This window comes from Alligator sinensis, unplaced genomic scaffold (assembly GCF_000455745.1).
Source record: "Alligator sinensis unplaced genomic scaffold, ASM45574v1 scaffold254_1, whole genome shotgun sequence".
NCBI lineage: Eukaryota > Metazoa > Chordata > Crocodylia > Alligatoridae > Alligator > Alligator sinensis.
In genome coordinates this window covers 2034014-2047636 of record NW_005841953.1, presented here as the reverse complement: position 1 = coordinate 2047636, position 13623 = coordinate 2034014, and the positions used below count along the sequence as shown (strand labels likewise).

At 44.2% G+C, this 13623-nt stretch overlaps 1 protein-coding gene across 1 annotated transcript in view; it reads left to right on the top strand.

The window, feature by feature from the left end:
* The window catches only part of SUGCT (succinyl-CoA:glutarate-CoA transferase), a 542264-nt gene that overhangs the window by 218995 nt on the left and 309646 nt on the right, over positions 1 to 13623 (top strand). The window contains exon 10 of the mRNA XM_025200042.1: positions 3414 to 3485. Coding sequence (XP_025055827.1) covers positions 3414 to 3485 — 72 coding nt within the window. The remainder of the gene's footprint in view (positions 1 to 3413; positions 3486 to 13623) is intronic.

Here is a 13623-nt window from a genome sequence, read left to right as displayed (position 1 = left end):
ATTTACATCTGAATCTGCAAAAAAATGACAAAGTTATAGGTATTTTAATGATTCCCCATTATAGTCTGTGGCCGAATCTCCAGATCCAAATCAGCTGAATCGAATCAGGACAGTGATTCATATCACTGAATCGAATCACTGTCCCTCTAAATTGGCCAAATCCAAATTGAATACTTACTGCTTTGCACAGACCTTGTGTGTACATATTACCTGTAGTATGGTGGTTGTTCTGCTTCAGACCTGAAGTTTAGAAACTGCAAAACACTATGATCTGTAAAAGAAATTTGAAGGTTTGTGATCACAGAAATAAAAACTGATTGTGTGGCCTGCATATCAGATAGCACATAAACACTCAGCCTTAACTTGTCTGATAATGTTTGGCTTGTTTCGGAACAGGAAGCATCAGCAATTAAAAAATATTGCCATATGGATAGAAAGGGTACTGAAGTAGATGCAGTTTGTAACTCAAGGTAACTTGTTTTATACAGTAACATTTAGAAAAGTCAGTTAATTATTGAAAGTGTTCATTTGCAAAAAGAAAAAATGCTAATGTTCTTAGTTGTATTCTTGCTAACTTCTGTCCCCTTCATAATTTTTTCTATGTTCTTCTTACCAAAATTTCTTTGTGTTTATTCTGTGTTTTGATGCGTGTAAGTATCCAGCAGAAATTAAATCTGATATATAGCCTACAATAGGGCTGCGTGAAATTTTGGCAGCCATTTCATTTTGGGCCATTTTGGTGCCCGAAACACCAAATCCGAATCGGAACAGGAGGCTCAGAAACATCTATGAAACGAAACGAGGCATCCAAAATGTTTTGGAGATGTTTCGGAAAATTTTGGAGTTTCGGAGTCGGGCTTGCAGGGAAACAGCTGTATGCTGCTACCCTGCCATGTGACTCAGCTCCTCAGGGAGCAGAGATCTGTGCCAGGGGTCTCCTTGCTACCAGTGCCTGGTCCCCGCTGCCCTGGCTGGTCCCTGCCACGTGACCTGGCTCTGCAGGGAGCAGAGATCCGGAGCTACACAGGGCGGGCAATGGTGGTAAGGAGACCCCAGCATGGATCTCTGCTCCCTGCAGAGCCAGGTTGTATGGCAGGGCAGTGCTGGTCCCTGCCGTGCAACCTGGTTCTGCAGGGATCATAGAAGCATGCAGGGGTCTCCTCGCCTGCATGGAGGGCAGCGGCCCTACCCTTCTCCCGGATGAGCCACCCATGGCCCCGTCCAGCTCCCCGCTGGGGACCTTCAGCCCCTTGCCCCAAACCCCACCTGGCTCAGCTTTGAAACAGATTTGGCCAAAAAGAAACAGGACATTGATCTGAAACACCGAAATGAATCACTGTCCTCTGAAACGGCCAAATCCGAAACTGAATCAAAACACAGCTGTTTTGCACAGCCCTATTCTGCATGCCTTTATATTGCCGGTATTGTAATGCCAAATCAGTACGAAAGTTACATGCTTGAGGATTACTATGCCTGTGCAATGTGTTCCCCCTTTGCTAAGTAATAGTGTTATACTCAAGGAGCTAATGAAGTGACTGGAAGGTTTCCATATACTTTGACCTTTGCAATGCTTCCTATTAGGGCAGTGAGGGCCAGTCTTTTTGACGGGTATATCACGTGCAGCCCCTTTGCTCCTAGGGATAAATATGGCAAATAAAATAATCCATTTGTGTTGTCAGCCTTAAAAGAAGCTTTGGTAAAATAGGACAAACCTAGAGCTGTGTAAATAACTGGGTTTTTTGAGTTAAGCAGCCAGACTGGGAAAATAGTTTGAATTAGATTGGAAATATTTTCAGTTTTTATTGCAGAAATAGGAAAAATGGAAAACTCCTTTGCATGTTAAACAAAACGTTCTAGTTGTTATGACATGTTTGATTTCCATGCACTTGTAAGAAAGGGAGAACAGAGGAGATGGTTCCTTTTTTTCTGGAGCATGGTTCCAGGATATGGGAAAGCTGGATTCAATACCTTCCTTTGCTTTGAGAAATTGAACCTGTACCTCCTATCTCCAGGATAGTACCACAGTTAGCCTGGCCCTGTATGATATTCTGGGCTTGGTTGCTTTTAGCCTCTTCTGTTGATGCTGTCCTACTTCTCAGGTTACTGTTCTAACCACCAGGCAAGAAAGTTATTATCTCTTTTTCAGTGAAGATGTACATATTAGCTAATTGCCCATCAAGAATGATGGATTTCAGGGAGTATTTACATGGTCCCCCCTTTGCCCTCGCTCACCCTTTGGGGCCGGCTATCTAAAGATTCCCTCTGCTGCCGCATCCTCCAGCCTCTGGGGCAGGGGCTCCCTCCTCCTGCCCACCTCTGCCTCACAGTGGGGCTTCCCCCTGCCCCCCCTCCCCTCCCTGCTCCCCTCACTCCCTCCTCCCTGCTGCCTCCCCCTCCCCTCTGGCTGTTGTTGGGGCCGGGTGGCAGGGGGGTGCTGCTACCATGATCCCCCCCCTTCCACGCAGCCTCCCTCCCTCCCCCTCCCTGCTGACTGTTGTCAGGGCTCACTTCCCATTCCCTTTTCTTCCTCCCTCCCTGCCCTGACAGCATCCACCACCATGACCCCCTCTTTTGCCTCCCCCACTCTGTTTCCTCCCTCTCTCCCTGTCTGCCACCTCCCCCTCTCTGCCTGCTGTTCTGGGGGGCATTGGGGACAGTCGGCTGCTACCATGACCTGCCACTTCATCAGGCTGGGAGGCATGGGGAAGCCCCGCTACTTGGGCAGCCGGGGCATGTTTGCCGCTGCCACAAACTTCCCCAGCAGCGGCTGAAACTTGGGCCTGCACAGCCTGGGCTATGCAGTCAATTGCCATCCACTCTCGGTGGTGCGTACACAGTTGGCCAAAAGCGTTATGGACAGACAGACATATACAGACAGACCGAGCCCTTTATATATAATTTTATAAAAAGTGGAACAGCCCTGACAGAGGGGACTGAGGGAGACCCACTGCAGTGTACTTATTTGGGATGCATGCCTAGAAGGTGGGAGATTTTGGTTCAAATCCCTGCTCAACATCAAGTAGTCTATGGACTCAGACCAAGGTCTGCAATTTCTTAGATAAGGGTCCTAATTAGAGGGCTAAAGTATTCTGAAGTGGGCATCTCTCTCTCTCTCTTCTGGCAATGTAGGTCAAATTTACAGATAATATCTGGAGGGTCAGAACTACATTTTTCAGCAAATAAACTGTGTGTAGAAAAAAGAAAATTCCCTGCCCTAGGAAAATCAGAAGAAACTTATTTAAATCACTGTGCCACTTTGAACTGCTATTTGTATAGCTATAAACTGAATCTAAATATAAAAGTCCCCTTAAAGAAGACATTTGATCATTTGTTACAGGGTCATAACTTTAAGATAGACTTGTATTATATATTTTAGTTGTAATGATATTTAATATTCGTATCTATTTTTCTAGGCTTTCAAGACTATGGATGGCTACCTTGTGGTGGGAGCAGGGAATGATCAGCAATTTGTCACTGTGTGCAAGGTAACAGTACTTTAAATTTACAATATGAAGTGTTGGTACTACACTAACCTTGAGCTCTGTAAAGATAAGGCAATCCCAGTGATGGCTTTTTAATGTTTCATGTTGTAAACATGATTAAAGAGGATTAATAGTATGTTTGGCATAGATATTCAGGACCCAGTGTCTCCTGTAGAAGTCTGTGGGAATTGTAGGTATTGAGCTTTTCTGCAAATCAGGCAGTAGGTCTTACAGGGGACTTGACTGACCAAAACCACTCCTAGTTTTGTGGATGGTGAGCTTTGTATGAGTCAAATATCTGAGTTCCTTTTTAGAAATAGGTCCCAGACTGATTCCATTCAATCCATGGTTAACAGAGTCATATGTGGGTGGCAAGTGGGGATTTTCTACTAAAGATCATAGGAAAGTAGGGCTGGTCAAGTAGTATAACCCCCCTAGTCAACCTGGTTAAACCATCCCATCCAACCTGCTCTTGAAAATTTCCACGGATGGTGATTCCACAATTTCTCTAGGTAGCCTTTTCCATTGCTTGACCACCCCCATAGTCAGAAAGTTCCTTCTCATCTCCAATCTAAATTTCCCTTGCTGAATTTTGAGGCCGTTGCTTTTAGTCTTGTCCTCTATGGACACAGAGAAAAGCCCATCTCCATCCTCTTCTGTAATTGCCCTTCAGGTATTTAAAGACTGTTAACAAATCCCCACTCAGTCTTCTCTTCTCCAGGCTAAATAATCCTAGTTCTTTTAGTCTTCCTTCATAAATGTCGCTTCTCAGGCCCCTAATCATTTGTATTGTTCTCTACTGGAATCTTGTGCACAGCCTTCTTGAAGTGTGGGGTCCAAAACTAGATATAGTACTCCAGGTGAGCCACACCAGTCCAGTACTCAACAGAGTGGAAGAATCGCTTCCCTTGATTTGCAAGTGACACTCCTGTTAATACTACCCAGTATGCTGTTGGCTTTTTTTTTTTTTTTTTTGCAACAAGAGCACACTGCTGACTTATATTCAGTTTATAGTCCACTATAACCCCTAGGTCCTTCTCTGCAGTACTGCAGCATAGCCAGTCATTCCCCAGTTTGTATTTGTGCGTACCATTATTCTGTCCCAAGTACAGGACTTTCCACTTGTCCCTGTTGAATCTCATCTGATTGACTGCGGACCATTTTTCCAGTCTGTCCAGGTCATTCTATACTCTGGAGGGTAGGGTTAGGCTCCAGATTACAGAAGGCAATATAGTTATGGATGATACAGTTAAGGCTGAAGTATTTAAAACCTTTTTTTACTTCGGTTTTCAAAAACAGGGGTAGCTGCAGTTGGTGATGATTGCAGTTGTTTCTGCAGTTACCTGAGCCAGTTCCTTCAGAATCTTTGGGTACATCTCATCCAGCCCTGCTAACCTGAAAACATCCAGCTTCTCTAAGTAATCCCTAACCTGTTCTGCCATTATGGTTCATTATGGAAACCTTTGGTCTTCCTCTTACTTTTGACATACTTACAGAATCCCTTTTTATTGCCTTATGTCCCTTGTCAGCTGCATCTCAAATCATGTGTTGGACCTCCTAATATTCTCTCTGCAAATCTGTGTGATACTCCTCTTCTTAGCTAGTACTATGACTGAGTTTTCATGTATTATAGGATTCCTTTTTGAGTTTCTACTTATTGAAGAGATTGCTGGTCTCCTAATGTACCTTCCCATTCTTCGGTAACATTGAGTTAATTTGCTCTTTTACCATTAAGAGGGTCTTCTTAAAGTACAGCCAGCTCTCCTCAACTCCTCATCCCCTCAGACTTGTCTCCCATGGGCTTCTGCCCACCAGTTCCCTGAATCTGTTAAATTCTGCTTTTCTGAAGTCTACTGTCTTTCTTCTGTTGCTCTCCTTACTTCCGCCCTTCAGAATCTTGAACTCATGGTCACTGTCATCAAAATTATCTTCTGCCTTTTACATTCTCAACCCACTTCTCCCTCTTTGTGAGCAGTAAATCAAGAAAGGCTTCCCCCCTAGTTAGCCTGTCTACCAACTGTCTCAAAAAACTATTCCTAACACATTCCAAGGATTTGCTGGACTGCTTGGGCACTACTGTGTTTTCCTCCCAATAAATGTCCCAATAATTAAAGTCCCCCAAGAGAACCAAGTCCCATAATTTGGAAGCTTTCATCAGTTGTTTAAAGAAGGCCTTATCCACTCCCTTCTCCTGGTTTGGTGGGCTATAGCAGACACCCACCATAGCATCACACCTGCTCTTCTCTCCTCTGACTTTTACGCAGAGGCTTTCAACAGGCCTCCCTTCCACTTTTGCACTGTGTTTCAAAACATGTGTACATTGCCTTTGTATATAGAGCAACACCCATGATCATACTCCAGTTATGTTAATTATCCCAGGATTTTGGGCATTTTGGGTGCCTGCCACATTAAGAGGTCAGACAATCTGCAGAGCCATCAGCAGGTCCCCAATTAATAGGTCAAGGCTAATTGTGGAATCAGCTGACCCAGGGAGCCTGCAGGTGAGGCCAGGCCTGATGAAGGCAGTCACTTGATTGGAGGAAGGCTGGGTTTAGGCAGGGTATAAGCCCAGACCTGAGAGTAGGCTGACAGTATCATCTTGAGAACTGGTGAAGGACCACTGCCCAGCAGGAAGGCTGCAACTCCTGAATGCCAGCAAGGAAAATAATATATGAAGCAGTGTGGAGGTTTGGATAGGAACTAAGGGGATGGAGGAGGTCCCTAGGGATCCATTGTGGGATCCAGGGCCCTGAGAAAGGGGCTGAGTGTTTGTGGGCCTATTGAGGAGCCAGGTGAGCCCTGAGAGAGGGGCTGAGTGTTTAGGAGACTTAGTGAAGGGTCTGGGTAAACCCAGTGTGTGGGGCAGAGTGTTGGAACCTATTGAGGGGTCCAGATGAGCCCAGAGAAGGAAGGGGCTGTGCTAGTGAAGATTTATGGAGGGCTCCAGGTGAGCTTGGAGAGAGTGTGCGATCTGTGGAGGGGCCGGAGAAGGCAGACCGATAGAGAAGAGAGGACTGACCCTGGGAATCTCAGCTGGCCTGTATGGGCCAGGAGGGGCCGGAGGTTGAAATAGACCACGGCAGAGACTGCCAGAACTGGGTGAGCCTGGAGTTCTTGATTGGTGTGAGGCAGGGCCAGGGCCTAGGAGAGCCCAAAGGTCCTTGTGTGGCCACATCCGAGAGGAAGGGGTCAAGGGGCATGCAGCTCAGGATGACTGGTGCTATGGCTGGTGCTAGGCCATCTGAGGAGGAGGGATCAAGAAAATGGGTCTGAGAGAGAGCCAGAGATGGGTGAGGGCATGGATATAAGATGGAGCCAGGGGGCCCAGAGGTTGGCAGCCCAAGGGGGGCATAGGACATCCAGGGGGAGCTCAGAGAGGGACAAGTAAGATCAGGAAGGCCTGAAAACCAGTTCTGGGTAAGACCTGAAACTGCACCCTGTTGGGGCTGGTTAGTGTGGTGTGGCTGGCTGCCTGTGGCAGGGCAGCCTCCATGAAATGCCATGCATGGGCCAATCCAGGGAAAGGTGAGTATGGGGCACTGGAAAGCCTCAGCTACCGCTGTCTTGTGGGTTAGCCCGTGGAGGGGGAAGGCTGAGGGAGCACACCTCGACAGAAAAGCACCAAGTGGAAAGATCAGGACCATGTGGGTCATGGCCCTGATAGGAGGCAGGGCAGATCGGGACCAGATGTGAGAATGTGAGTCTAGAGGCCCAGCAAGGGGCCAGGGAATAGTGTAATGGGACCAGAAAGGTCCAGTGGCCCAGTGAGGGGCTGGGAATAGAGTGCAGCCTAGTAAGGAGGCCAGGAATAGCGCGGGACCAGACGGGTCCAAAGGCCTGGAGAGCAGCCAGGAAAGTGGAGGACCAAAAGGGTCCAGGACAATAGACCAAAGGGGCTGGTAGCCCAGAGAGGGAGCTGGGACAAGAGACTGAGGGGCTTGGTAACCCAGGGAGGGGTTGTGTGAGACCGAGTGGTCTGAGGGCCCGGAGAAGGGCCAGAGGAGAGACTGTGAGGGAGAGGGGAGGCTGGGGACAAACAGGGAGCAGAGGCTGGGAGAAAGGAGGGGACAGGTTTAGAAGACAGGTGGCAGGGGGCCTGGTATATGCAGGGAAGAAGTTGCTTGACCTCCCCATGCTATCTGCTCCCCTGCAGTGGTGCAGAGGATGAATTAAAGATGACCCTCCAAAAATAGAATCTAAACATAAAAACAGAACAGATTTATATATTGTCCATGTATAGAATCTAACATTGGGGGTCACCTTAGATTCGAGTAAATGTGGTACCTTGTTTTTCCATTGGTTCTTTTTGTCGTCTTTCTGCTCCTTCTGCAAAACTAATAATTCTAATATAACAAAAGCCTTAGTCTGTTTGTCTGTCTGTAATGCTTCAGGCCAACTGTACATGCACCTTTTGAGAGGGCATGTGCCGATTGGCTGCGAGGGCCCAGGGCATTACAGGTAGTAGGAGGAAGGAAGCTGCCACGCCGCACCCCCCTCCCCCAACAACAGCTGGCAGGGAGGGGGAGGCAGCAGGGAAGAGGGGAGGCAGCGAGTGGGGGTGTTATCTGCCAGCGGGGGATGCAGAGCTTATGGGGGGGCGCATGGGGCTGGGTGAGGTGGGTGCATAGGTCCGGAGGTAGAGGAGCAGCACTGGCGGGCGCTGGGTGGCAGCAATCCATCGTCGTCCCCTCTCCTCCCACCCCGCCATCATTCATGACGGGAAATTTGCTAGTATGAGAGAAGCAGCCCAATTTCTTAACACGTGGGATTTGAATGGACTAGATAAAGCTAAACAGTTTTAGCTATAAATGAATGTTTGAGCACAAGTTGTTGTAGTAGATCCCAGCTTCTTTTCAGGGTTAGGTTCATTACTCATCTTGTGAAGATGAGGTTTTGCAACCTAGCTAGGGGTGTAGATGGCCACAGTAAACAGCTGTGCAAGATGGGTGAGACGTATGCTGCAGCTTTAATTTCAAAGTGTGCTGCTTCTCTAGTCAACTGTGCAGGACCACTGATGAACTCCACCTAATGCAGTGCCCTTTGAAGTAGAAGCCTCAGCAAGCAGTTGAGCAGCTTGTTCTTAATTAAGCACCCTGCTGTGAATTACCTATGCCTGCAAGAAAATCTGCTTCTGCTATCCCACTTCAGTCATGCATAAAGTAGTGCTATGTGAACTTCTAAAGTGTTAGTTTGATGGGCATTCCAAAATGTGGTCATCTATCCTGGCACTTCTCAGAATCTTGTTGGGCTGTCAGACTTAAGTGAGTAAATATTATTTTCCTTGTTTTGGTTGTATTAGATTAATGCTTTACACTTCTGGATGTGTTGTACCTTAAAGTACATTATTAAACATGGTATAGTGGGCACCTGTACCCTTTGTTTGTGGCCTGCTTAATAGCAACCCTAGTCTGCTGGGTCTCTCCTTTCCCAGATTTAGTTGCCTAACTACTTGGCTATTGGAAATAAGAGGGGCTCCATCATCTGCATTTATGAATACTCTCTTCTGCTCTGAAGCTGGATTTTCAGTGAAAAAACATTTGCAGGAAAAAAAATCCTGAAATCTGCTCCACTTTCTACTTTTAAGACAGCTTCATGAGAACTTTATTATAACAAATGGACCTAAAAAGATACGTGGTACAAGCAGTAGATGTTGGAATTACAACTGCCACAGTTACAAAATGTAGAGGCATACAACACAGTTAAAAATTCCTGTACTTGAGAGGAAAGAGAGTTTAATTCTTGAGCAAAAGTTCTGCTTGGGTTTTATTCTTAGAATGTTTCTGTCCTTAAAGAGTAATGACAGACACGGACTGAGGCTAGGCTGTCCAGCAACTCAGTAGGAGGCCTAGTTTAAAGTCAAATTAAGTGTTATAAAAACTGTTAAAGGCTAAGTTGAAGGTGACTGGTGGAACTAAAAAACCTAGTAAAGGGGAAGAGGCAATGAATGGAGAGAATTAATAATTACAGGGAAGCCCCAGACACTTAAGAGGCAAGAGGAACCCTCAGTAAATATAGATACCAATTCAAATATTTGAACTAGTATCAAAGAACCTTATTATGAAGGGTCAATGATTAAAATATGGAACATACGGAAGCTGTTGCCCCTGAAGACATTTGCTATGGGGATGTAACAGCCAACCTAAAGCTGTAAATGATTGCAGACTTTCTGCCAGTACCATATGTTTTTGGACAAGTAATCAGCAAGGAGGGGGAAAAAAGCCAAATTATTTGTTACAGTAGTTTTCCCTGGTTTTGAAAATAAAGAAAATAAATCCTTTTGATATTTGATTAATAGCTGAAGACTTTTTGTGACACCCCTCTATTTTTTTATACCCATAGTATAGGCAACATGCATTTTTCAGTGGTCAGCAATTAATAAAGTATGTTCTTAAGTGTGGCTGCTTTGATCTCTAAAATGAGACTCATCTCAAGTGGGCTAATGTATATAACAAAGGAAAATGTGCACACTTGTGCTTATTTTGAAAAAGACCAGCCCAACATATAAACTCCAAACATCAGTTCTTAGATCTGCATTTTAAATCAGCCAACTGAATTGAACAGATGATTGAAGGAGGTGTTGTGGAGTTTGGGGGAACCATCTTGATTTCAAAACACTCACAGTAAAATAAAATAACTGCACATAAAAAAATAACAAAAAATAACAACTGCCTCGTACTTCTTTTGTCATTCATAAAAGAGCAAGAGGAACCAGGCTATGTTTCTATCTGTATAATGTAGGTGGACGTTAATTTAAAAAAAACCCCTGAAACTGAAATCAGTATAGCATGATGAGGCATTCCCATAAGTTTTAACCGGGTTTGAGAGTGAGACGGATGACCAGTGAAACTATTTTGGTCACAACTTGAAAACTCTATTATGATACACAACAACAAAGACTTATTTGTATTAATAAAGACAGTGCTTACATAGCCTTGGATTCAAGGGAAACCTGGCCAGGTTTTTCCCTGGCGGACTTTCGCTGATTTGGTTCCTTTTTTCTCTGAACTTCAGGGAAGTCCAAAGATGCACAGTTTAACCATGATAATATACTTAAAATGGAGTTTTCCATATTTGGTTGTGCTTTGGCGCTACGCCAGTCCTTTTTCATGCAGTGTGAATTTGGTGTTGCTGACAGTTAGTAAATTGTAGTTACTTTTTAATCCACAGAGGATATACAGCTTGGGCAGCTTTCCTCACATTTTCTTACAGTATGATTCTGATCTAATTTGAAGGGACCACCTATTGTGACAGTTCATTGTTCATGCCTACTCTCTTCTTTCTGGGTGAAACGGTAGTTCGATAGAATGGAAGTTTTACTATTAACTTCCATGGAACATGGATTTTACTCTTTGTATTTAGATGGCTGATAAGGTTGCAAGTTAGAGCCAGTGCTGCTGTTGTTGTTATCAACAGTCATTTACTTGTAAGTGGACCAAGACCACATCCTTGTTCATCCAGCCATGAACTGGTAACGACTTTCATGAAATGGTAATGACTTCAGTCGCTGCCAGTCCTGGTTGAATTAATAGAAACTAAGGGTTAGAGGTCAGATCTAGAGATATCAGTACCATCCAAGTATCACTTTTGTGATAGTAATAGATGTGAGACTTTGGAAAAGACACTATGTAAATTGTTATATCTTCAGACAGTGATTGCTTGCAATGACTATGTGAACTCAGGTTAAGTACAGTAGTGGAATATTGTGTGTGTGAAAGCAAGGCTAATGGAACACAAATCTTGCTGCTCCTTTTAGAGATTTTCTTCTCCTTTACCCCGTTAATAATATGACATAGGAGTTTTTTACTTTAATCTGTTAGAAATTATATCAGCTATTAAAATATGTATTACAAACAAATAGGGGCATTAATAGAGAGATTGTATGGTAGATTTCAGTAGACCATATGTCCTTCTGGCCCATAAATGCTGCTATAAAACTGCCAGACTGTCTCCACATTTTTATAGTCATTTTTCAGTCTAATTTCACTTTGTCTGTGAATAATAGTAACATTTCTAAGTTGTCGGGTGGGAGTTACTTACAGAAGATATATTTCTCCTGGAGGTTACAACACCATTTTTCTTTATTAATTCTTCATGAGGAAATGATGAGCAGAAAATATGATACCTTGGTAGAAAATCCATTTCCTTCTTATGGTTCTTATATTATCCTGAATATTCAGAGGGGGTAATGCAGGAGAAGTTAAAAAATATGGAAGATAATTCAAGGCATGATGAAAAGATTGCAAGAATTCACCCAGCCTTTGGACTACTATTTCTTGCTACTCATCTGTGTGGGTACGAAGTATACTGCCAGGAACGATCCTGAGCGCTTCAGAGGACAATGTGAGCATGTGACCTTAAGAAGAAAGAGAACTGGAATACACTAGACACAGCTAGAAGTAAGCAATTGATTTCAGGCTCTTGGCTGCTGATTAATCAGTGGATAGGAGACACCAGAAGCAGACTTCATTGGCCAGAAGGCAGGAGTCACCCAACAATAAGGCTTGAGCTCCCATGACCACCACACACTGAAGGAAGAGAAATTGGATAGTGGTGGTTGGGAACTACCAAGAGAAGGATGGAAGCACCTAATTGTTGTACAGACCTGTAATCCTGCAAGTTGTATTACATGCCTGGAACATGAATTCAGGATATGATATAGAGATTGCCAAAACTCAACCACCCCTCAGACCATTGTCCCTTCCTACTCATCCATGTGGGCACTGGTCATACTGTCAGAAATGATGCTGAGAGGACATTCCAAGGCTCTTGGCAGGAAGATAAAGGGGCTTGTGGCACAGGTAGTTCTGTTGTCAGTCCTTCCTGTTGACGGTGAAGTCCTGGCAGGGACAATCACGTAATCAAACCTGCATATGAAGGTGGTGGCAGCAGGAGGGTTTTGGCTTCTTCAAGAAGAATGATGATTGCTGTGCAGGGATAGGATCCATCAGAGGAAGCCTGTAAAAACATCTCTAGGCATTATTCAGCTGCACTGGTGAGGACAGCCTTAAGCCTCGCTCTGAGGGAGGGTGAAATAAATACAGTAGTCTATACACAATTAGGATCTAGGACTGCCAGGAGTTAGGGGTTCAGTTCCAGGGAAGATATGGGAAACCACAATATGTATGAAAAAGGTGAAAATAGAAAAAAGCAGGGCTGTATGCAAGGTATCTTTGTAGTATTTTGGTGCCTATATACCAGTGAAAGGAATATGGAGAGTAATCAGTATGACCTAGAAAGTTATCACATTTTGCCCACAGTGTGTAAACAATTTTGAGTCTTAGTTGGCATTTCAGAAATTTGGTGAGATAACTGCCACAGTTGAGGGGTATAGCTTGCTCTAGTAGGAGAGATTTGGGGGAGAGAGGAGGAATTTCACTATATGTTACGAACATAGCATCATTTGTTCTGAGGTCCATGTTGAAGAGAGTACCAGATAAACTGTTGCGTGTATCAGGGTGAAGAGAAAGAAAGTGAAGAATAGTATCATGGTCACCTACAGCTGACCACCAAACAGGAAGAGGATGTGGATAAAGGATTCTTCCAGCAGATACTCATAGCTCATAATTGCAGATATTCTTGTTAAGGGGGATGTAAACTGCCCTGATTTCTGTTGAAAAAAATAAATATGGAAAATGTCTAGGAAGTCTTAAAATGTGAGAGCATGGCTTTCTATTTCAGAAAGTGAAGGAAACAAAAGCAGTCATCCAGAAAAAAGAATCCAGTGGAGAGCAACAATAATTATAAGAGGCCTGAAGGATCAACACTGAGCTATTCCAATACAGTGGAAAGATCAGAATAACTGGAAGAGACTGATGTGGCTACACAAGGAGCTTCTTAGTTATCTGATCATCAAGAGTAATATGTTCAGGCAACGGAAAGAAGAACATACCACTAAAAAATGAGCGTCCGTCTTTAAAAAGGGGGTGGGAAAAGGAGGAGGACTCGGGGAATGATGGATTGGACAGCCTGACTTGAGTTCATATGATGCTGCTAGAGTACATTATAAAACATTCCATTTGTAAATATCTGGAGGATGAAGGTATGATCATTACCAGTCCACATGAATTTTTATAAGGACAAATCATCCCAAACCAACTTAATTTTCTTCTTTGATTGGGAAATAGGAAAATCTTCCTCTGGA